The sequence below is a fragment of the Stegostoma tigrinum genome, chromosome 2 (genome assembly GCF_030684315.1).
Source record: "Stegostoma tigrinum isolate sSteTig4 chromosome 2, sSteTig4.hap1, whole genome shotgun sequence".
Lineage (NCBI taxonomy): Eukaryota > Metazoa > Chordata > Chondrichthyes > Orectolobiformes > Stegostomatidae > Stegostoma > Stegostoma tigrinum.
In genome coordinates, this window is record NC_081355.1 from 22,758,358 (window position 1) to 22,784,356 (window position 25,999).

Sequence of the window (25,999 nt, forward strand, 5' to 3'; positions counted from 1 at the left end):
CAATGTTTTTCCCTCCTGGGCTGTAAGATTGCTTGTGAGACAATCTATTTTACTGAATTTGCCTTTGCCAAGTGTGTGTTTGTGGGATGTTACTATATTCCTGTTTAGTGGTTAAACAAACTATTACTTTGTTATATTTTTCAATCAAGTTATTCCAATTTATTCTTTATTCTGTTGGCTTTTAACTTTGTGTATGAATGCATCGTTTTTTTGCTACAAGTTTGACCAATCAGTTTGCATCCAGAGCACACCTGATACTTCTCTTTAAAATAAGAAAAAGTTACGGTCTAGACTATCTCCTTGACATGTTTTAATGGGGCTTGGTCTGGTCCATAACATACTTAGTACATGTTTGGCTGTGCGAGGTTAAGAGACAGTGTTGGCTTTGACATTGCTCCTCATAGTGGGATTGGATCGGCTGGTTGACATCATATTCCACCTACTTCTTGCACACAGACTTTAGGCATGTATGCTAACACCTTCATCTATATAGCATCTGGAACAATTTATACCAGAACACATCAAACACCATTCTGATTCCTGAAACCACAATATGCTGCTGAATCCAATTTCACATCGCAACTGTCATTAAGGAAAACTCAAATTAGAATGAATTTTAAAATAAAATGTTGTAAAGCTTTCTCTTTACGTCTGGCTCTCTTTGTCACTTCAACTTTGAAAATTAGGATCTCTGGGCTCTATATTCACTTTCAGTGATATCAATATGCTAATCGAGCAGATCAGCCACTGATTATACACATGCAGCTCAACAGCAATTGAAAGGATCGAGCTGCTAATCATATGCAACCTATTACACTGGTTGCTGATCTGCTGTAACCTGTTATACGAAGAGCAAACAGCAAAGACCAGTAGAGCACAGAAACAGGCCCTTTGGCCAACCAAGACTGCACCGAAACATGACGCTTTTCTAAATTATAAATTCCTTGCCTCTAGCAGTCTGTATTTCTCTACTCCCTGTGACATTTGTCAAGACACCTCTTAAATGTTACTACTGTATTGGTTGTTACCACCTTCTCTGTCAGCACATTACAGGCACTTACCACCTTCTGTGTAAAAGCTTGCTCTCACATCTCCTTTAAACTTACCCCTTTTTACCTTAAACCTATGTCCCTAGTAATTAACATTTCTACCTTGGGAAAAAGACTCCAACATTATATCCATGATGACTGATGATCTGCTGTAACCTGTTACAATTACTGCTGTTCTGTTGCTCACCAATATCAGAACAAAAATCTACCTCACATGCAGAAATCTAACTGGTAGCTTCAAATCAATTGTTGACTTTAACATTTAACTGGTGGTTTAAATATGAATTCACAATAAATTCAGAAAGTACTGTTGCCATTCTTTTTTTTTCCCTCTCTGACACCAACCTCTCTTACACCTAAATTCCCTCCTCTCTTTATACTTTGTCTGGTTTATGCAGCTCAAAACCAGTACATTAACAGTTTAGCTGTATCATTTTTTGTTTGTTTTCTTAAACACACACATATTTTCTTATACTAAAATGTAACATAAGTTTTATCTCTGTCAAGCTTTTGAAATTTGCTGATTTTCCAAAGCTACTAGAATGTTTGAACAATTAGGGAAAAATATCCCCTCAATGCAGCTGACCGAAACTGATGCATCCCTCCAGATGTTCAGAAAATACAATCCAAATATAAATCACAGGGCCTTGGGTGAAAGTATTAGGTTTTGGGCAAAACTTATGTCATCAAATAAAGTCTAAAGATGACACAGGAGTCAATGCTGCAGATAAAATGAATAATGATGTTGTGAAATATTTTTTTCTTCTGTTTAAACTATCATAGTGGTTATTAGAAATATGTATTGGTAGGGAAATAAAAGGCACCTGAGAAAGATATTTTACACTTAACGGAACCCATTTGCCAGACTGTATGATGTCACGGTAACATACTTGGAATAAAATAGTGTACAATTGTAGGCATCACATGTCATACAGTATGACAGCAGGAAGGTTGAAAATGCTTATCACCATGTCCACTTAAATGAGTAACAGGTACAATAAATACGCAGGTTTTCAATGATGTATCAAAGTCAGTACATAACTGATGTCAATTTAGATAAATAACAATTCACTTAAATTAAAACGAAAATAATACTGGGTAAACATTTGCATTTGTGGTTATTGTATAATGCTATACAAACTTCCACTTAAGTTGTTGCTGCACTTACTTGCCAGATTGTTCAGAAAACTCACTGCAAACTTTTGTGCGTATTCAATTTCAGCCTCCAGGGCTCTATCCAAATGAAGTAAATGTTGACTAAAAGGAAAACTGACAAACTCCTCCAGGACTGTGACATTAGATACCTCCCCAAGGGCCAGTGCAAATATCGTGAAACCTTTACATTTGGCTTCTTGGGATATTTCCAGTAATTTCTTCTCATCAATGCTTGTCTCCCCTGAAAATATCGTAAAAATAACTTTGTAAATTCTCTGACTTGTGAGATTTGAGAAGAAATTTTTCAAAGTCCATTTGATGGTACTGTCAATGCCAGTGGAGCCCTCTAGTGGATTAAATGAGTCATGGATGTGTCTCTTCTTTAGGGTTTTCGCAGTGTAATCCAAAACTCCAAACTCTAGGTTAAGAGGAGCTTTCCCGTATTTTGGTGTGTAGTTTGGTGTGTGCTGCACCAGAGCCACCCGGGGGTGAAGATCAGGGGTTTTAGGTTCTGCAGAGCTGACAAACTGATCAAGCATTGAGCTTAGGAAATGCTGAACTGTTTCAGATTGTGTAGGTTCCATTTGTTGTAAGTCATCATGAACAAAAGCTATGTCCAGGCTTACTGGAATAAGCACTGGGGCAGTTCTTCTCGGACACTGGTCATCAGGGCTACACTCATCTGTAACAGAAAGACAAGAAAATATCAATTTATCTAATAGAGTGGCTTTCTCACAACGATGCAGAGCATTGTAAACAGGAAGAGCAAAGATTTGAAATCCTATCCCGAAATGCGGAACTTAACTATTTCATGTGAGAATGAGAATGGGGCTAAGTCACATTTTGTGAATCACAACGGGTGCAGTTTGGACCTGACAGGAACAGAATGGAACTTTATAGATTTGTCTGGATAGCCTTTCTGAGAGATATGGTATTCCATTGGATATAGTCCCAGAATACCTTTGGGGAAGGCAAGTTGGCCTTTGAGAGGTAAAGTGCTTTTTGGGAGAGACAAAGTTCACTTTAGATTTATTAAAAGCAGGCATTAATGTGCATAAAAAGTAGAAACGGTCACTGGAACAGTGAGGCTCATTAGAACTGACAAATGCATCCGCCAAAATTAGGTAGGGGAGCTGTCGAAAGGAATTATCAAAAGCAACAGAACAACTGTCAAGCTATTGGAGAATTTAAACATCCTGGTCTTTAAATATTTGAAAAAAAATGCTTGCTATTTCGCTCTGTCTGTTGACATAAATCTAGGGGTAACTATTACTGGATTAGTGATGCCTGACTGATTTCACATGCATCTATTTCACAGTGGGACGCTGGCAATTATCAACAGCTCAAAACCTGGACTCTGTGAAGTGATACTACGATACATAATACTTGTTCTTCTACAATAAATCAATCAAATGAAATATTTTTCCTCTACTTGATTCCACAGTTTAAACAAGTAATGTAATGACTTACAAAAACAGAAGTTGCTGTAAAAGCTCAGCAGGTCTGGCAGCACCTTTGAAGAAAAACTCATGAGAAATACGTTCTGAGGGAGGGCACCGGACCCGAAATTTTAACTCTGAATTTCTTCTTCACAGGCGCTGCCAGACCTGCTGAGCTTTTCCAGCAACTTCTGTTTTTGTTCCTGATTTATAGCATCCACGGTTCTTTTGGTTTTTATATAATGATATATTGTATATGTATGTGTATATACGATCATTTTCAAAAAATACTGTAACAGATACTTCAAATTTTGTCTTATTTTCTTTAATTATAAGTGTGGAGGACTGCTCATGGTGAATATAGGGTCAGTCCAAGGACATCGGTTGGCATGAGTTGGAAATATCTTGTCATAGCTCCATCAGCAGCAGATGGAGGGTAGGTTAGGAGAGCAGAGGTTAGGAGCAGCCATGGGGTCAGATGGCAGAAACAGTTTGGCATGTAAGATATGAGGCCCCATACAGGATGGACAACTGGTGTTAAACTGACATGCAAGATATGACAGACAAGGGATTTGATAGAAACTGTGGTTTGGCAAAGAGATTTATGAGTGACCACTGAAGTGAGTGGAAGGAATGTATAGGGCATGAGTAACCTTCCACCCAGCCAAACTCCCAGAGAAATCTGCCACACCATAATAAAAATTCCAACATCTGGGGTACATTTTCTGGGATTAGTTTTCCAGAGTCAGTAACTGTCCCAACTCTGTGCTCCTGATTCAGAAGCAAAAATTGAGACCGAAATGTTTGGGCGTTGGATTTATGTTTTTTTTAAGTATGTGCTTTATAGCTGCCTATGTAGAAATATTAAGCATTAAACATCACCTTTTTACATATTAAAATATATAATTTTTTTGTTAAACAAGATATTGACAGATTTTGGGAAAAGACTGCAGAAATTCACTCCACAAAATAATATATTTGCCTAAGCTTCAACTATATTATTAAAGGTATAGGTGAAAATAGGTGTTGCAGGCAGGGCATGCAAATCACAAGATTGTAGACTGAGGGCTTCAGAAACGTAAAATCGTACCATAGCAAAGTGTACATAAAAAGACATGTTGTAACAGCTCTTGGGAACGTTGTTGCTGTCTCGGTAATACAACCACTGCATTCTTGTGAAAAAAGACAAAGAAAAGCAAAATTAAAACATCTCCTTGATTGTAAATGTAGCGATACATTTTTGTAATAGAAATATGGCCTCCAATCACACTGCCCCCACTGGCAGAAACAGTTTTCCAACATTATAAGCCATTCTGAAGAAGAGCCATGGCTGACTTGAAACATTAATTCCCTTTCTCTCTTCAGAGATGGTGCCAGACCTGCTGAGTTTCTCCATTATTTTCTGTGGTCATGGCCAATATTGACTAACTTTGAGCCAACGGGGAAAACACCCGTAGAAAAGAAGCAGGGTCCTCCTTCAAATGTCTACATTTTTAACTCATAAACTGACCTGGTTTGCTCTGGCAACAGGGAAGCCTGTCAAGAACTAGATCCTGGGCCAGAAGAAATTGTAACAGGTAAATGCTTGGAAGCATTATACTATTTTTTTTAAGCTTCCTTTTAAAACAAAAGACAAAAGGAGCACTCTCCCAATCCTAAAAAAAACCCCATTAATCCCACAGAAACTGTGATCCCATTGAGACCTCACAAATATTCACAACTTTATATGTTGATATTTGAAACAGTTAAATAATACCTCCTTTCCCTACAGCAAATGAGCAGTTAGAATCAAACAGTAGGAAATCTAAACTTGCAATTAGTTTGTATGCCTTAATGCTTTTTAACTGTGTAATATAGATTATTCAGGTACTAAGCAGTTACCCAAGTTCTAAATTTTGCATGCTAGTGGCTTGAAATCTACTTTTAAACTAACTTACGATTGACTTTTCCATAAATGTAACCTCTAATATGGTTTAAAGAAACAGCAATATGCAGCACATCAGAGGTATGAATGATTGCAAAACCTTTCCCAGCTTTCACAAAGCTTGAACGTTTCAGAGGTTTTATGAAAGAGATCTTAAAAATTAAAGACAGAATTTTATGGACAGTGGTCAGTGGGTTTGCAGGCAGGGCAACTGTAAAATTCCCCAAACCACCCACCTCTGAAATTTTACAACGAGTGGCCACTTCCAGTGTAGCTGCAATTCTGAAGTCAGTGCGAGTCGGTCAAGGATGGAGGTGAAGCCTGGTAGGTTAGCCTGCACAGGCATCATGTGGAAAAAAGGAGATCCTCCCCACACCCCCTCCCACCCCCTGATTCCGCACCTCCTCACTGGGCTCCTTTCCTGATTGTGGGCACACGCATTCTCCACAGTTCCAAGTTGTGCGCTCATTACCACCTTGGCTTTTCCAATCTGACTGTCTGCCCTATGGTCACCGCTGCAATACAGCCACACATGCCTGTGGCTGGGCACTTAGAATGTGTGTGGGTTGAGTATAATGCCAGCAGTCCTTTGAGTGGCAGTGCTGGGACCACTGGCTAATTTGATGCCTGCCCGAGTGTGGAAAATATGCCCCACCTCCAGCCAACTCATGCATCCATGTAAAGGCTGTGAGCTGCAAAAATTGGTCTCCATCGACTTCAACTGTGGTGCCACCCAAGAAATGCTGCCCTGAAATTATGCCCATCTCCCTGCTGATAATTCTGATGCTAGCTCATCCGACACTTTGGCCTAACAAAATTTTACATTTTCAAAGCAGCAAAGACAGCATTAAAAACATATGTGTATATAATAACATGACTCACCGGAAAAGCTTGTTCTACCTCTGGGATATTCTTAAAGGAGATGATGACTGGAGTGATGCCTGCAGCAAGGAACTGAGTGGCAGCTGCGGCTAAGGCCTCACTGTCTTGGGATCCTCCATTCGTGATGAAAACGGCTACTTTCTTCACCAGGACACCATTACGTACACGTTTAAAAGTATTTCTCACAACAAATTCCATACCACTGCCAATATTCCGTCTGTTACTCGATCTTTCATGTGAGAGTGCATCTAATTCTTCCAGGAGTAGCTGTTTCTTCTTGAAGGCTGAAAAGTGAATGAAAGGCCTTGCCACATTGCTGTAGGTGAGAACAGCAACACGAGCCCCTGTGGGACAGTTACTTTCAGCAATGTTAATATCCTTGAGAAAATTAACTACAATGGTCTTCATCCGTTTAAATATTGCTGGTGTTACATCCTCAGACATGTCCAGAGCAAATGCCAACTCTGTGGGGTATGCAGGGCACTTTCCTTTTCCTGGAACAAGGCAGAGAAGCAAAATATTTAGAAGTATCATATATTCAAACAAGCAAGGGACAGAATTCAAAGGATTGGCAAATGTTTTAATTTGCAAACCTCGATGATGATTACTTACTTTGTGAACAACAAGCTAAAGAAGAAAAGAAAAGTAAAATTAATGACTGAATTTCCATTGTAACATTTTTATTATCACCTGTTCATTTAAACTACTACAATAATCAATAGTCTAACTATTGGTATCTGAAAAAACACATTTTATAAATGGTTTTGAAGCTTAATTTAATGTAAGTATGTGAGATTGCAAAGCATCAGAGAAGTTTTAATTGTGCTACCATGAAGGATATCTTTCTGTTTACAAAGCTGTGGTCTCGAGAACTATATTTCAGTCTTATTAAAAAGGAGTGGGATTGAAAACTTCAATCAATTATTAGTGTTGAGATTAAGGAGGAGAAATGGCTGCAGAAACAATGGCAGAAACTGAAAGATTGCTTGACTTTGGTCTTGAGGCTGCCATTCCTTTATTTTTGTTTTCCTTATATTTCATTGGTTTCAAGTTGAGTATCTTGAGAAAACATGATGCAAAAGCAAGGTTATGTACATTCTGTATTTAAAAACAAACTCCAAATTGCATTTCAAACTTGATTTCATTCATTGATCACTAACAACTGTCCAAAAGAGTCTTATATTATACCCTGATTAAGCGAGATGTTATAGCAAACATTCACTTTGAAGAGGACGCGAACAGAAAGTTTTATCATGTGATTTAACATTTTATGGGCCTGTCTCTTCTGAATTACTGATTCCACAGTAGTAAAACAGACATTCTGGAGGCTCATTTGTTCTGCTGGTTAAAACATTCAGTATCTGAGTCATAAAGACTAGGGGGGTCAACAGGAATCCCTGTCTGTGTTCAGTTGATTTTTACTGGGTAGTTAGAGATGTATAGATTGGCTCTGGTACTTAACTTGGGATTAGATGGTGATTGATGTGTTCAAAGTAAACAAAAGCAGTCATCAAGCTGCATATTTCTACTCACTGAATAATCTGTACTGCTCATCCTTTAATTAAATGGGTAAATCCAAATGAGGTGACTATATCTATCTCAATGTTAGGATATCAATTACAGTCTAAAATAATTTGTGAAAATATAGTGTTGATCATGGAGTTATTTTACAACTTCTTCTGTTCCTGTACAAGCACTAAACCTACTTATACTAAATGCCTTGACACAATTTTGTGATATTGACATTATCCATTAAAATTTAGGTAACACCAGTGTAATAACTGTTTGAGAGGATACGTATGCTATTGTATGTAACCCATATTAACTGCCCCAACACATGCGCATACAGACAGACGTAAGGAGACACTTGAAGATATCAATGGAGGGAGAAAAATGGGGAAGCAGTTCAATGGGACAAGTACACAGGGTTTTCACAGATGTTCCTTTTGCTTTCCTGGATTTTCTGTTCACTGCAATTCTTTGCAGAAGACGAGAAACTGGTGAGCGCAAGTAATCTGACTTTCTTCGCATTTGAAGTTTTTCAAAAAAACTTGGAGGGAAAGAACATTATGTGCCTTTTGCAGTAGTCTGAAAGCTTCTGCCAGTATTCTGCATACCCACAAGCTGTTCAGCTAGCCAGAAGCCAGGTGTCATTAATCTGATGGCCTTTGTCATTCCCAATTATAACTCCGTACATCAACCAGCAATCTGTCACCGACTCTCCATGTGCCGATATGCCCTGCTGCCAGCCCATGTATAAACAGGCTTCCACACTGCCTGAATGAAGCAGTAGTGTTAACATGACTTGCAATGAATTTCAATAACTTGTTTTTTAAAAGTGTAACGAATCTTTCCACACCTTTAGTTTTAAAACAGTTTGTTTACTACTTCAGTCCACACTCAAGAATGAAATAAAAAGGTACCATCTTTACAATCTAAAGAAATATGAAATCAATTTGGTTTCACATTCCCATGAAAACCTTCAAGTACAATATTTTTCTCAAGTTTCTCAACTTTGTTGTAAGACTGGAGCTTAAAACGCTGAGACGAAACTTTAGAAACGTTACTTACGACAGCTCTCTCGTATGTATGCAATAAGGCCACAAGACTGTAAAGAAAATGAGAAGACTAAAGTTTACAAATAAACTTTTAGGGAAAAAACCCCTACAATTTGATACACAATTACCTTTTACATATACAGCAAGTTACATACCGTTTCCAATGCATGACCTTGTGGTCCTTTCCGGCCCTGAAATAAAGGAAAAATAAAATTTGTTCAAAGAATACAATTTTTTTCAGTGTTGTTAATGTTTTCCACCCTTTTTCCTTGAAGCTATTGGCATTTTTCAGAATATTGTGTCATCACCACCTTTCTCTATTCTGCCCAAGTAGCTCTGAACTCATTTTTAACTCATTAGTAATAAATAATATGACAGCAGAATCTGATCTTAACCTCACTCAATATCTACAATTTCATGGCAATCACTGGAATATAAGCAGGATCTGAAATCTGGCTTTGTTTTTGTTTGCTGCTTAAAGGAGTGAGATAGAAGTACACCTACTGTTGCGTCAGTTGAGAACAGCTAAGTTGCAAAATCCAATTGTTATTAAATCTTGGACATTTCTTAGATGTATACTCAATTATTCTCTCAATGAACCTACTGAGCAGTAGGAAATGCAATAAAAATGGACTTAACTTGAGATTTTCATTTTCTAAAGACTTATCCTTTGAAATAACTGCACTGAGCCTAGTATCCTGTCACCCAGTTACCTTTTATTTACATGCGCAGTACAGAGCCTCTGACCAGCCACCTTGGCACCGGTCCCTAAAAGACAGGAGATTCTGAATCTGCTGTTAGTATCTGTCAGCCAGAACTCCCAGAATGGTCCAGGTTAAAAAAAACCCACTCAAGGATCTCATAGCCAACAAGATCCACCTTGTTTCAAGCACTACACCCTTACATCCTATTTTCTTTAAAAGTGAGTGTTAAGTGAACTGTTAAGATTGAGGAATACTGGAACCAGAATAGGCCATTTAAATCCTCAAGCCTGTTCTGTTATTCAATGTTACCATGGTTGATATATATCCTAACTGACTTGGCCTCAACACTCTTAACACCCTTGGCTAACAAAATTTCATTAATCTCTGATTTAAAATTATTATTGAGTTAGTGTCTACTACTTTCCCCACTTCAATCATCCTTTGGTCTGTGTCTAATTTTATGATCATATCTTCTTGCACACCAGTTTCTATCTAATTACATGATTAGTTCTTTCAAAATTCTAATAACAGCTATCAAGTCACCCCCTAACCATCTATAAACTCTGTAAACGTAATTTAAAGGCTGACAGGTATACATTACTCTTTCACTAATGATTCCAGGGTTTTGACCTCCATGATGTAAATTTCACAATGTTTATTCAGTTTCTAAATACAAGTTATGAATAAATATTAGAAATAGCAGTGATCCTGGGATGCTTCCCCCACTCAAGTGGTCTAACAAGTTTCCTTCTCTGGCTATTCTTTTATCTATACGTGCTAACAGTTGGTTCCAGGCATTATTTGGGTCAGAACATTTTGATTTGCAACCTGCCATTATCCATGAGTAGGTCTCAGTGAGCAGCCTCAGGAATCCTATGGAATACAATATTAGGGGAGAAGAATGAACAACCAGGATGTACAGAGTTATTGAGGCAGTTGGATTGATTTTTGAAGCAGTTGCAAAGCTAGATATTCAAGAGTGAAGAATTGGTATCCATTATAAAGGAGACAACGTTTTAATGAGATTTGGTGGTCCACAATGTCATTCCCAATTATCAGGTTGCTGAGGAATCTCTGGGATCTGCCTTGGAGGTATCTGTTAATTTTTGCATTCCATGGGAAGTCCTTTCACAGTTTATCAATCAAATCATATTTACCTCACATTAATTCTGGATATGAGAGTTTAAATTTCAAAGTAGCTTGTCTTAATCTACAAAACTGTATTGTGAAATTTGTTGAAAATGCTAAATCTTGTAGTTTATTCTCTTAATAAGCAAAGGGGATTTCAAAATTCCTATATTTTAAACCAAAAGTTATTGACCTCTAACCAGATCATAAGGGTCTAGGCCCAAAACGTCAGCTTTTGTGCTCCTGAGATGCTGCTTGGCCTGCTGTGTTCATCCAGCTTCACACTTTATTATCATAACATAATCTTAGTGTCTTGTCCAGGGTCATTAGAGGCGGGAGTCCACACATCCTTCACAAGGTGAATGCACTACAGGCCAAACTGGAAGTACCCAATAACATAATGCACACCTCTCAGAAAGCAAACAACTATCGTGCCTATAGCACTGTCACTCAGTTTAGGCAGCACTTCTGTTTCATAAGAGCACCTCAGTAAACAGCAAGGTCTTTTCCAAGAACAAGACCCAGGAGCGTGAAATGTAGGCCAACTAAATATCTGGGCACAATACATAAAGCAAACATACAGAACAAGTCATCTTTGTCAATGTCCAGAGAACTAACAGAGGATGCTGGGGCTACTATCAAATGTTCAAAATGTATAGGTCATTTAGTTTTGCGGTTAGGCTGAACTTGTGACAAGTATGGGAAATGGGAGCCAATTGGCATAGTTGTCTGCACAGCTAGCCTGTGACTCAGAGTAAAACTCATATTATTGGCATAAGTCCCATTCTTGCGGAGGCCACCTCACCCTGGGCTTGAGAGTGGAAGGTAATACCAACCACAAATGACAAAAAAGTTGCTAAGGAAACAGTTCAGGGTAAAGAGTCAAAAGACAATAAGCTGAATTAAGGATCTGTGTTTGGGCAGAGCACAAGTGAAATATTAGAAGTAATTTTGTCATTATTACTGACATTTGTCTTGACAAGTGTTTTGATTTTATGTCCTTAAGTTGACGGAAAGTACAAAACTATAGAGAAGGCATGACAATCAGAAATCATTGTTGTAATAGTACTAAGGACTCATATTACAGGCAAAGCACATCTCGTTTGATATGCTGTGGCATCTAACCAGAACTTGGTCTGCACATTGATTCTTATCGCGATTGGTTTACTCATTTTGTGGAACATATCTTACCATTTCTCCAGGATCTCCAATTGAACCCGGCTCACCAGGATCACCGGGAATGCCCATGTTACCCTAATATTACAAGAATATCACATTATTTCACTTGAAACTTCATCAACAATAAATATCGGCGATAGTTCTTTAAAAAATTCTACAATTACATATCAGTTGTATCTATAACTTACTAACATACTTCATTTCAAAATTGTCAAATATTTCTTAAATATTTCATAAATCTCTTATATGGGATATAAATGAGGTTGCAGGAGTAGCTAATGAATTAACTTCTTTCTATTGTAGTTACAATCCAATATATTTATAAAATCAATGAAAGTTCGATTAAAAAAACCACATACAGAAGTGGTCATCTGAGACCTTTGATGCTCAGTTAGAACTTCTTTTATATGGAGTGGTTCAGAATAGCAATTTAATGAAAACATTGATAAAAATTGCCAAAGTCCAAGATTTAGAATAAATACAGAGCACAAGAGTTTATTTTATCTTATTCATCCAGGGCAAACAATTCAGTCTTGCCAACATCACAACTGTCATTTGAGTGAATGTACATGTTTTTTTTTATTTCCAGTGCTGTTTTCAGAAGACTAATTTAAATATCAATTATTTTTCTCATGAAAAATCTTTCTAAAATCAATTATAAATTCACCTTTCAGAAGTTTTCATATGTGTCTTTTTGTCTGTCTCTTCAGTTATTTTGTTCTTACTTACAGCTTTCAAACCCTTATCTATCACCATTAGGTATTAGCTCCAATTTATGTTCTGCTGATTTAGCAAATATAATTCAGCATTCAATCAGTTTTGCATGTTCCTGCTCGATAATGATTCTGTGTATTGGAATCAATGTGAACTGGAAATGCCTGGTAGGGACTGGTCGCATGTAATTTTCTGTTTATTGGGGGTGGTTTTGGTTGGGTGTTGTGGGGGATCAGGACAGTGTGCAGGCATGAAACCTGGAAGGATGAATTGCTTCTTGGCCCTGCTGGAATTAACAGTACAACCTGATTGCCATTTTCTGGGCCACAGCTAGCCAGATTCAGGGCCTGTTATCTGCCAGGCCATGTTATTCTTGATGTGTGTTTAATAGCTGCCACTGACTGCACAAGAAGGAATTTACAGCAGAGGTAGAGGTTACACAACTAAGGCAAGCCAACCAATACACTTGCATTTCTTCAAACATCCCACTTTTCATGCACTATCATTTTCAATTACAGATTATCCAAGTTATAAATTATATACATGGTCAACATTAAAAATATGTATTCATTAGTACCGCTGCATGTTAATTCTAGATAGCCCCACTTCAGTCAATCTCAGCATGTGCGTTTCAGACACTGGTTTAAATTGTGCAAATCTCATCTTGGTACATGTGTGCTTTGTTGTTGGCTGTTCATCTGGAATCTCCTCATTCCTAGGATGATGTTCCTTCTCAGAGGAATGTCACCCCATGATGAGTGCTGCTACCTTGGGAACTGTTGCTGTTGATCTATTTCTGTTGTTAGGGAATGATGGGATGTCTGGGAGAGGTTGGCAGTCTGTACTTTGCTCAGACGATGAGAGCACATCTCACTGGCCAGCTGTCTGTAAAGACACAGCTTATCTAGTTATGTATGGCTGTCTGCAATTGTGATCATGTATCTGGTCATTTATATTCACCATGCACAATTAAAGTAGCAACTGCTCCATACAGGTCCCAGGCCATCAGATAGGCTTTTGTTGAGTGTTGAAAATTTGCACTCAGGTTCTCCATGCATCAGCTTTGGCAATGACTTGGCAACTTTAGCAAAGTGAAATTCAGATTTCTGTAATTTTATGTTGATTCTGTCACACAAACCTATTACTACTACAGTAATTTTTTCACTTTTGAAAGAGCAGTCTGAGTGTGGCATGGCGTTAGTCTTTGGGTTGTACTACTTTCCATCTTTCAGTAGGTAAAATGTCTTGACTCAATGATTACTTTCTACCAGTCTGAGCTGGATTTGTTCGATTTCTATATGACACATTTAGTGATTTTCACTGACATCTCAGTTTTTCCATTCAACTGGCAATTTTGTTAAAATAATATATGGCATTGGATTTCCCAATCTTTCATGAATCAGCTAAATTTGTCACTCATTGGTGGTCATCGATGTTAACTAATAGTAGTTGACAGTAACAAGAATGAAGAGGTCTACTTCAAGCTTTATCAATGATTTGTCTGGAGTGTCATGTGGCATAAATGGCTCTTTAGCTTGCTTACGTTCATAACAAGCACTGAACAGGCTAATGTTTGGCTTGGGCAGAATTCCCCTATTATCCTCATACTAGATGGAAAATGTTGGTGGCTTGCATGGATAACCTTCAGCATCTCTTTTCTCATCTCCTTAAGGACATTTTTCCCTTTGTACAGGATGCCACCGTAGGCCATAATTTCATGTCTGTGTGCCCAATGCTCTATTATAACACTAAATATGTCCCTGACACTTTTAGGTCATCCTTTTGACATTGACTCTGGCAGCACTTGAGAGAGTTGCAATTTGTAGCATAGTTCGATTTGAGAAAAATGGTTGTTTTTCAGATTTAATGTCTCTGCTGGGTTGGTGACTTCCAGCGTATATGAAGCTTTGCTTTCCTTTGAATCTGGAAGATTTCACATTCTGTCTTAGCATTCCCAAATTTCTTCATAGGGAGTCATACTCTCGACGATATCCACCACTTCTCTTGCTTGTAATATCATGTCTGGATGATGCATGTACAGATGAAGTAACATTGCAGATTTAAAGCAGATAGAAACGGTCGGATGAAGATGTTTTGAAGTGGATGGTGGTCAAACTGCACTGTCACTTTATCCCAAGCAGAGACTCACTAACATCCTTTAGGGAAGGAAATCTGCCATCCTTACCTGGTCTGGCCTACAGGTGACTCCAGACCCACAGCAATTTGGTTGACTCTTAACTGTCCTATGGCCAATTATGGATGGGCAATGAATGCTGCCTAGCCAGTGATGCCCTCTTCCTATGATTGAATAAGTATAATCAAAATGCTCCCAAGAAAAGGGAACAGCCTTGTGTTCTTTCTCTATCAGTTCAGCTTCTGTTAACACCCTGGATGCAAATGCAACTGGTTGTCCTTGCAGCACAGAGTTTCTCCAAATCATGTCTCACTGGCATAACACTGCAAGGTGACTGTTATTGACACCTCAACACTGGTGCTATCGTCACTGGATGTCTGATTTGTTTAAAAGCCATGTCTTGTTCTGGATGCCAATGCATATGTTTAACAGTGAGCTTATCTAGAGGTCCACTCTCTGATATTAGGTAAGAACTTTGCCTGAATGGGTTCACAAATCCAACCAACCCACAGTTCCATCTTCTCCATTGCCACTGCTGAGTACAGAAGACGGTGAGTCTTCTGCATCTTAGGGCCCTCAGTCCTGAGGAAGGCCCACAGCCGCCATGTGTAGCACCTCAGTGGCTCTTTCTGTAAAGGAGCAAAGCCAGGATCTTACCAACTCTCCAGCTAGTGGGGGAGACACTCTTTTCCTCCATTAAACACCATTCCAATGTGTGAGCTTCCCTTAAGGTTTGAGAAAACTGTGACACCAAGAGGATCAATACACAATGCTGATGTAACAAAGTTCGTTGAACTAGCGACTGAATAAAAGGCCGTAAGCATTATTCCCCAGCTTTTAAATAAGTTTAGTACAATGGTATGTAAAAACCAGAACATAAAATGTCACACATAATACAATTCTGTAATCTTTGAGGACTTGTATTAAGCAAACTGAGAATAATTTGAAGAAAAATCTTACCCTGCGGCCTCTTGTTCCTTTTGATCCTTCATTTCCAGGGATTCCAGGACCTCCATCCTCTCCCTGAAATCCATGATCGACAAATACTGATAAGCCTTAATAATGTATCTTTACTTTTTACATCAATATTATCTTTTAATTAATTGTGATGATTACCTGTGGACCAGCATTGCCAGGATTTCCACGTATTCCCTAAAAAAATGTGATTCAAGAGCAATCAGTTTAGTCAAAAAATATACATTATCATCACTAATTGTATTAACTATTTTCCTCTGGAATATTTAGAGCTATCTGTGTTATTAGTACCATTATGATGAAACCATATTAGATATGAACTATTTAATCATCCGATCAGTTGTAAACATTGATTTTCCTGAGCTTTTTAGGAAAGAATATCCAATTCCCAATGATCAGGAAGAAAGGACAAGTGGTTAATTGTGCAGTTTCCTCCTCATTTGCACATCCCTGGTTCTCTGCGCCCTCTCTGTACAGGATGAAATGCAGCTGGGCCGATAAGTGTTAAAGAAGTAGGCCAGGAATGTTAAAGCTAGGGTCTTGTGGCTCCCTTTGTCTTCTTACATTCATGTCCCTTGTCTTGTCAGATAGGTAGCCACTTTGAATAGTGCACATAGAAGGCGTTCGTATCTCAGGGGGCCAGGCAACAAAGCCAATGTTAATACAGCTCTTAGCTATCCTATTTTAGGATGACAGAAACCAGAAACACTAGCTCTATGATCTTTAACCACTGAGTCTCTGATATTGACCACATTTAAAGAAGCTGGACCGAGGTTTGGTTCTATCTTTATAATAAATCATCCATGGAATATTATACAAGTTTCAGCTAAATGAAGCGGATATCCAGGAGTTATTTGTTAAATAGTACTAGCTAATTCACTTATTTTCACAAACCTTTATTCTCAATTAAGCATTAGCAACGCAGTTTTTCTAGTTTTAAATTTAAAAGATCTGATGGTATAATTTAAGGAGAGCAAGGTGATTCTTGCAATACCCTACCAATGTATCCATGAACCCAGAACAGTTTTCTGCCCATTTACTCCATTTATAGACTGTAAGACATACTGCTTCATTGGGTACCACATTTACCCAGGTAAAAAAAGTGCGCACATTTCAAAAATAATTCATTAACTGAACAAAGCTTTGAAATATCCTCAACATGCCAAATGAATACAGTTCTTAATCTTTTCCTTCCTATCTGTTGATGCAACATCAAGATCGATTCGGTCCTTTATGCAGACTTGGTCAACTGACACCTATTCCTAGCAAGCAAGGAATCTTCCAAGGCATTGCTATTGATTGTTCAAGCAGCTAGTTTAATTACTTATGCCTTGAGGAGTAAATCTAGTTTGCCAGTTCTTAACATTTAAATTGAAATACCATTTCAGATTGAATACTGCTAGTTGGATGAGCACTGTGAGTTGGTTTGTTCTGACAGCTTATGTGTTTTCTTACAAATAAACCAGTAATAACTTTGTACACTCAGACTCATCAACCTCAATTCTTATTAGATAGCTGCACTGAGGCTGGTATCCCATCACCAAGCTAGCCTGCATTTACTTGTGCTCAGTACACTGGCTGTGACTAGGCAGCTCGGAGTCAGTCCCCTGCACACTGAGGACATCCTGATGTCCTGGTTGGATTGGTCAACAAGATCCAGTTGGTTCCACCCCTCCCCTAGTAAGTCCAGGGATGTAGGCCTGCTCTTGCTCTCATAACTGTTCTTTCGCCCAGGTCGGTTCCTCTGACTCAAACTCTGTCACAAGTGGTGAGTATCGGACTGTAGCCCATCTCATGCATCTGAAGCATCCCAGGAGAGTTTCCTCCTCTTCTTCCGGCGATATCGAGGCTGCATCCACCTCGGACTCTGAGATTTCCTTGACAGTGGACAGAGGAAAAGAACGGTTTCCGACTGGCCGTCTGGCTGTACTGAGGGGCCAGGTATATTTTGCTCCTGCGCCATTTGCAAGGTTAACAGCTTTCAGGTGATTCAGATATGTGTCCAGGACTGTATCACTTACCTGAATTTAGTAAGTCACACAACCTGACTTCGCATCAACCTCTCCTCGTACCCATACAGGGCCATTTCCTTGGTTCCAGCACCAAACTTGGTCCCCTGAGTTAAACTGTCTCTCTCACTTAGCGATAGAATGTGGCCGGCATTGGTGTTCTTTCTGTCATTTCATCCCCCTCCCCTCCAACCATGTCTGGAAATATCAAGTTTAACCTGGTCCAGACTCTTCTCCCCATCAGCAGCTCTGCTGGAGCTATCCCCGTTGTTGCATGCAGAGTGGTCCTACAATCGAACAGGAGCTGGGACAGTTGGGTATTGCATGAAGCAGTAGGCTGCTTCTTTAAGCCTGCCTTCAGCATTTGGACTGCTCTTTCTGCTAAACCATTGGACTATGCATGGTATGAAGCTGTCCTTACGTGCTGCATGCCATTTGACTTTAGGAAATATGCAAATTCCCAGCTGGTAAATGGTGCCCTATTGTCCGCAATCAATACTTCTGGGAATCCGTGTATTGTGAACGATGTTCACAGCTTCTCAACTGTCACCACTGAGTTTGCTGAATGAACTTCATGCACATCCAAACACTTTGAATGGGAATCTACAATGATCAGGAACACTGAACCCATGGTAGAACCGGCATAGTCAACTTGCAACCGAGTCCAGGGTTTACCCAGCCATTTCCAAGAATGTGGTGGTGCTGCTGGTGGCAATTTTTCTCCCTGTTGGCACTCTGGGCACTGCCCTACCAACACAGCTATGTCAGCATCCAACGCTGGCCACCAGATGAAGCTTCTTGTTAACATCCTCATCTTGGAAAACCGTGGATGACCCTGGTGGAGTGTCAGGCAGCAATCTTCACTTGGGGAAATGACCCTTGCTCCCCACAGCAATATGCCAACCTCTCTGGTGATTTGGTCTTGTCAGGTCCAGAAAGGGTTAAACCCCAGTTGTGACGGCCCTCTGTCTTCCCCATTGCCACCAGCTGTTTTGATTTCAATAGTACAGGATCTTTTTGTGTCCACAGTCAGATATTGTCAGTGGTGACTGGAAGGGCGCCCAGGAATTTTAAAACCAAAAGCGGCACTTCCAGAGGAGGCATCGCTGGTGGAGTATCTGCCAATGAGAGGCAGCTCAAGGTATCCGCATTAGCCACTTGGCTTGCTGGATGTTACTCTAACTTGTGTGTGCTGAGAATAAGGGCCCAATGCTGAATTCTACCAGGGGCAATGCCTTGTCTTCCTTCAGTAGCCCTAGCAGGGGTTTGTGATCTGTTACTATGACATATTTCCAAATGTAAACGTACCGGTAGAACCACCTCACACCAAAGACAACTGCCAAATCTTCCTTCTCTACTTGGGCATATTTGCATTCGGCATCAGCCAAAGTCCAGGAAGCACACGCTATTGGGCATTCCTCTCCGTTACGCCACCGGTGAGCCAACACTACCCTGTTACCGTACAGGAAGGATACGCATGTCAGCACTACCTCTCACTTCAGGATGATGACAGCTGATTTTTCACTTCCCTCAAGGCTACTTCTTTGCTACACCACCGTTTCCAAGGTCGATCCTTTTACAACAGCAGGCGTAAGGGTGCCAAGATGGACAGCAGATTACGTACGAATTCTCCGCAATAATTCACTAACCCAATGAAAGACCTAAGCTCCAGTACAGACTTGCAAGCTAGGGTTCCTTTGATTGCCCTCACTTTTATGTTCCAATGAATGTAACCTGGTTTTGTTGACTCTGTAACCCAAGTAAGTCACTTGGGGTGCCTGGAACGCACAATTTCCCCTTCTGTGCATACACCTGCCTGGGAGCAGTGTTTAAGCACAAAGTCCAACTTCTCCAAATGCTCTTTATTGGTCTTCCCTATTGTTCATACGTCATCCAGATAAATGGCAACCTGTGGTAACCCTTGTAAAATGTTCTCCATGGCCCGCTGGATGATGATACCCCAAATGGTAGTCTTGTAGTTTGATATAAACTCTCCTCGTCCGGTCACAACTGCAGGTAGGTGTGGCTCATGTCCAACTTCATTGAGGACAGCTCCTCAACAACCCCCCTACCCTGCCACCAACTTTGTGCACAAGTCCTCTATGCAAGGGAATGGGTATTTATCCAGTTGTGAGAAGCAGTTTACCGTTTGCTTAAAGTCTCCACGAAGACAAACTGAGCCATCAGATTTCATAATCAGTTTGAGCAGTGCTGCCCATTCTGCACACTGCACTGATTTGATGATTCCTTCACTCGCCAACTTCCTGATTTCCACCTCTACTTTTGCCCACAAGGCAAATAGCACTGTGTAGGCCTTGCAAAATCTTGGAATTGCTTTCTGGTCAACATGTGAAGTGGCTTCAGCCCCTTGATAGTCCCAAGCCCTTCCCGCAATATTACCAGGTATTTCACCAGGACTTCAGTGAGGCAGCCATTTTCCAATTAAAAATGTTGAGCCAATCCAGGTGAATCTTTCTCAACCAATTCCACCCCAATAGGCTTGGGCGCGGGCCTTTTACTACCGTCAGTGATAACTGCACCAACTGCTTCTCACAGGAGACCGGAACCGAAGTCACGCCCTTAATCTACAACTGTTTCCCAGTGTATGTTCTCAGTCTGGCTGAGGTCTTGCACGAACTTAAGGGTTGGAGTCCCGAGTGATTGTTAAAGATAGATTCTGCAATCACCAATACAGTTCTGCCCGCATCAACCTCCACTGGAATAGGGTGATGATTTAACCAAACATTAATTTTAATTGGTTCCAATTTGGATGTCACTAAGCAATTTAATTGTTCCAACCTACAGGTAGGGGGACTTTCCTGGGTGTGCACTCTCCTGGCTATGAGTTTCCTTAATTAAGTCAGGGCTTCTCAGAGTCCTCTGTTGTCTCACATACTGGAAACAGCTACAATGGCTTGCCGGCCCAAATCCTGAAGAAAATTTTAGCCATTTTTCCAAGGCCCAGCTTTGTTGTAGGGTTATCCTGTAAACTGGTCCAGAATGCCCCTGCTCAGGATATGTCCTATGTGAGGCTCTGCAATTGGTGTTCCCCAAGCTCAGTCAGGCAGGTGAGGGTGTCCACTTCCATCAGGACACCCTTCAGCTCCTATGTTCCTCTTGCTGCATTTACTAATGACAAGTTGTAGTCCCTGTTTGAAGTCCAGTTGGGCTTTAGTTGGTACGCACATCTGCATAGTTACATTATTATTCCCACATCTCAGCATCGCAATCAGGGTTAACCCAAAATCATATGCCTCTGCCAGTCCTCTCAATCTCATCAAACATTCCAATACAGATTTCGCCAGTTCTCGAACAACTGAATAAAACCAATAGCGTCTCAGAATTACAGGAGGTTTGGGGTTGTAATGTTCATTAACCAACTCCATAAACTCTTGGAAGATTTTAGTGTCTGGTGCCTCTGGGAATGTCAAGCTGCTTAAAACCAAAAATGCTGCAGGTCCAGAAGCAGTCAGAAGGATTACTCATTGTTTTTCATCTGCCCCAATGTCGTTTACCTAGAAAAAAATATTGCATTCCTTCCACTGGGCCCAATCTTTGACAGCAGGATCAAATGTGTCAAGCTTCTCTGATCAAGGCATGATGCCAGAAATTTTACCCAACTGTAAGATGAGCAAATGTTCTTCAGCCAGGTATTGTTCTCTGCTGTCGCCATGGAAATAAGTGCACCGAGGCCAGCATCCCATCATCAACTCTTCCTTTATTTACATGTGCACAGTACACTGTGGCCAGGCAGCTCAAAGTCAGTCCCCAGAACTGCGGAGATCCTAATCTCCTGGTTATATAGGTCAGGTGAGACTTTCCTGACTGGCCCAGGGTAACAAACCCAATTTAGGATCTCGTAGTCAACAAGATCTAGCTGTTTCCAATCACTACATCTTACCAATCTGTTCATAAGCATTATAGTCAAGGTGTCTTACTGCTTAGGGCGAATATCCAACTATATTGACAAACAGAAGTTTTGCCTGTGTGATATTCCAGTTGTTTGATTTGGAGATGAAATATTGTTAATGCAACACTGGGTCTGCACTGTCACATGAAGAATTGCCACTTGGGTTCTTACAGGCTGAAGTTGAGTGGGAATACCACTTACGTGATTTACGTAGGATGTGGACTGGAGTTACAGTAGCAAATTAGAAAAAAAACTGAGATAAACACATTTTAAAACCATCGTATTTAAAAATATATGGGAAATTAAGGGCTGAAAAAAAAATTGTGTTAATCAAATTGATTTTTCAGTGTACATTAACTGGCTACTGCATATTGAAATAAAACTTGACTAATTTTTTTTTCTCTGTTCTATTAAGGGTGCAATTTATCAAAATTTCTGGTCTTCCTATGGTGCCATTATTGCTACGATAATGTTAAAATATTATTACAAGTGTATTGTATATCAACTTCCTACCCAACTATCTGTATTTTAACCGACTTCATACTATTTACAACAACATTGCAGATACCTCTAAAGTAACTAGCATCCGAGTAAAGTTATTTTAAATTGCAAACCTTTGTAAGAAGTGATCCAGTGTTTCTTGTACTCAGTGCAGGGAAGTCAAACTCAAAGACAGCACTGCTCAGATATAGCTCTCTAGCCGTGAAGCATGGATTTCCTAACAAAAGCTCTTACTGAATGGAAGCAGAGATTTACAGAATCAACCTTGTAGCTCCATCTATTTGTATCGGGTGGATTAGCTGTGGCTTATCTTAAAGTGTGGAAGTGAATATGAAATTTACTTTAAAAATCACTGAGATTACTTAACTATTTTGTTGTCAAGTGGTTCAGATCTCCGTTACATTAGGATTTGCAACATTAAATAAGCACATTCTTTGTGTGTCCAAGTGGTTCTCACCTCTGTTAAATTAGAATTGGCAATATTAGGTAAGCAAATTTTCTTTGTGTCATGAGCTAAAGAACCTTAATATTGAAATGCTCCATTTTGAGTGATCACTCATCATATTTGCAACAAATTATTGGATGTGACTTGAACCAAGTTCTAAATCCGTCACTTCAAGTGAGTTTATGATTTTGCGAAAATAGTCCACAAACAAATTTCAGTCCCGAGTAGTTAATACATTGCTGTAGATAGGAAACTCAATATTTTTGGGAAGTTACATTAGCCAAATTATTGTAAATAATTTTAATGTCTTCCTGATTCTATGATTTAGGGTGTATGTGCAAGGGTTAATTCCATGACAGTGTGTTAACCTTCTATATAATGCTAGAATATGAGAAGCAATCTGTGTATCACGGACCAGAGAATTGGGAACTGAAGTCAGAGCACCAATTTCATGGCATTATTAATTTTTCTCTGGTTAATTTTCATTCACCAAAAATTTGCATGCATTACAAATAATGGTCTTGAGTCTCTGTCCACAGTCTCCAACCGAAGTGATAATTACCGAGAGCTCTGCATCAGAAACTGGGCTGTACAAAATATGTAGGATAACAAAATGTGAGGCTGGATGAACACAGCAGGCCAAGCAGCATCTCAGGAGCACAAAAGCTGTCGTTTCGGGCCTAGACCGGGTCTCTGATGAAGGGTCTAGGCCCGAAACGTCAGCTTTTGTGCTCCTGAGATGCTGCTTGGCCTGCTGTGTTCATCCAGCCTCACATTTTGTTATCTTGGAATTCTCCAGCATCTGCAGTTCCCATTATCTCTGTACAAAATATGTGTTTTATTTTCAAATCCTTTACTTAAGAGCGATACAATTCTGCCCTCTGTAGGACCTGCTGTCAAATAGCATCACATCAAGTCAACCAAAAATTAAACACTCAAAGCTCTCAGGGAGGTTTAGTTTGATTGCCTGAAACCTGAGATGGAGATTATGAAGCACAAGTAACCTATATCACTGCAATATAGACAGCACACCTAATCCTGCTGACTGTTTTAAATGATGGCAACATCCAGTGTGTATCATCAACACTGGTCGGACACATCTGCAAAGTGCCAAAATCAAGCTGTCTAACACCAGTGAAAAACAGCATAACACAGGCCAGCATAGGTTGCAAAATTTTGCAAGATCTCCTGTAGGCATTGGTGGAAAAAGTGTAAAACAGGACTAAGGTTCTGTATCTACAGACGTTCAAAAGGGACTTGGAGCAACCACTCATGGGAGGTCAACAGCAGACATCAAGCTTCAAGGAACTGAATGCAGTGCTGCAATAGGATCAATGACTTTGTACGAGAGCTTAAGATCAGTATATGCAGCTCCAGTTGCCATATTGTTGCAACTACACAATGCACCTCAGCCACCGCTCGATTCACTTCATCCCTGTCTCTCATCTGCCAACAATTAGCATTGTTTCAAGACTCACAAATACTTTCAAAGCTTGGTCATACTGATGATTACAAAACCACAGCAGCCATCGCAACCAATCAGATTTCACAATTTTCACTGACACAATTCCCTCTCCCCTGTCAGAAAAGGTGGCACACAACGGTGTTAACTCGAAGGTGTGACACTATACCCTGAGCTCCACTGAGTCAGTGGTGCTGAGCATTACTAGGATGCCCAAGATTGAGACCACAATCAGGTGAAAGCATCAAAGAGTATGACAGTCCTTTACCACATACACTTTGTCATACATTGAACTTCCTCATCAACTGATCTTCTCTTCCAGTGAACAAGCTGAAGATGGTAAAACAACATCTTTTATTAACCTGGCTAGTATTCTGCACTGATAGTAGAAACTGCCGATGCTGGAAAATCTGAGATAAAACGGGGTGAAGCTGGATGAACACAGCAGGCCAAACAGCATCAAAGGAGCAGGAAAGCTGACGTTTCGGGTCGAGACCCACCCGAAACGTCAGCTTTCCTGCTCCTCTGATGCTGCTTGGCCTGCTGTGTTCATCCAGCTTCACACCGTTTTATCTTGTATTCTGCACTACCATCTTACCTATAAGTCATTTTCCTTTGTCGTGCCTCTGAGCTGCGTCATTTTTTAATGGTTTGATTCAATCATCAAAATAACTAAATTGTTTCCCTTTACTACTACTATCTAAAATAAAGGATACCTTCACCAGGTTTCTATAGCACCCCTGTAAGGCCAAGATTGGGCACTGTATCCAGCACTACTGCTGCTACTAGTAATGACCCTTCTGACTGACACACCCCTACCCCATGTCAACACTGCACTGATGCCATTGCCAAAGATATCAGAGCCAAAGGACTGCTTCAGTGATTTCCCACCACACTTGACATTATCTGAGCAGGAATTCTGAATTCAAATGGTGTGCAATGAAGATTTGAGGTTAATTGTGCGTGAGTGCTGTTTAGCACCCAAAATGATATTTGCAGCACACGCACACTTCCACGAACAGCCATGATGGGCAAGATTTTTCAATGGACTTGGTATTCATTTTTCTTTGTCTCGAGACTATTCATGGAAAGTTGGTGGAAGTCACAGAAATTCTGTCAGGAAAAAAACAATCCTTAGTGAATTAATGGACTTTCTTTAAAATGGCTGGAACTCTGCTACCCTGGACTCCACTGGAAACTAGTTTTGTCTTCTCTCCCCGAACACTGGTCAACATTTCAAAGTCCCATCCAACCTTCCTCACCATCTGTGTGCCCCAGACATCAAGGAAATTTGTGGTCTTTTTCTTTTTTGTAATCAAAACAACTATTTGTAAATAATATTAGTCACATTCCAGTGGTACAATGGTATGCAGACTTTAATAAACATTCAAGTCCTGCTTTGCCTTCCCAGACAGCCCATTTATTTTTCAGTTTAGGAGCCGCGGAATTTGGATTGTCCATCACTAAGGTTTCGAGCTAAGTGCTTAGTTTGATCTTGTTTGTTTTTCCGTATACTTTAAACCACTTTATTTAAAAGATGCCTAAAAATAACATCAGAGAAACAGAGAAGCAAGCTAAGCATTACATCTGATGAGAAAATTCATTCTCCATTTGGATCAATCCCACTCATTTCTAACAGTTAGCAAAATTTTGTTATTTGATCAGTCAAATGATAAGTCAGTTGCAATTTATCAATGATCTGCCTTTCCTGGAATGTTGCTGCTATAATGGGGTGAACAATAATCAACATTTGAATGACACATCTTTTCAAAATAAACTTTAAAAACAGCAAGTAGTGTTTTTCAGATCAAGTAGCAGAATAGAGAGCAAA

The 25,999-nt window shown here is 39.8% G+C and overlaps 1 protein-coding gene across 5 annotated transcripts in view; it reads right to left on the reverse strand.

The window, feature by feature from the left end:
- LOC125462486 (collagen alpha-6(VI) chain-like) overlaps nucleotides 1-25,999 on the reverse strand; it is a 164,326-nt gene that overhangs the window by 27,043 nt on the left and 111,284 nt on the right. For all 5 annotated transcript variants that reach the window (XM_048552571.2, XM_048552580.2, XM_048552599.2 and 2 more), the window contains 9 exons: nucleotides 15,983-16,018; nucleotides 15,827-15,889; nucleotides 12,031-12,093; nucleotides 9,163-9,198; nucleotides 9,021-9,057; nucleotides 7,062-7,076; nucleotides 6,450-6,943; nucleotides 4,734-4,815; nucleotides 2,218-2,886 (listed from right to left, as the gene is read on the reverse strand). In XM_048552571.2, coding sequence (XP_048408528.1) covers nucleotides 2,218-2,886; nucleotides 4,734-4,815; nucleotides 6,450-6,943; nucleotides 7,062-7,076; nucleotides 9,021-9,057; nucleotides 9,163-9,198; nucleotides 12,031-12,093; nucleotides 15,827-15,889; nucleotides 15,983-16,018 — 1,495 coding nt within the window. The remainder of the gene's footprint in view (nucleotides 1-2,217; nucleotides 2,887-4,733; nucleotides 4,816-6,449; nucleotides 6,944-7,061; nucleotides 7,077-9,020; nucleotides 9,058-9,162; nucleotides 9,199-12,030; nucleotides 12,094-15,826; nucleotides 15,890-15,982; nucleotides 16,019-25,999) is intronic.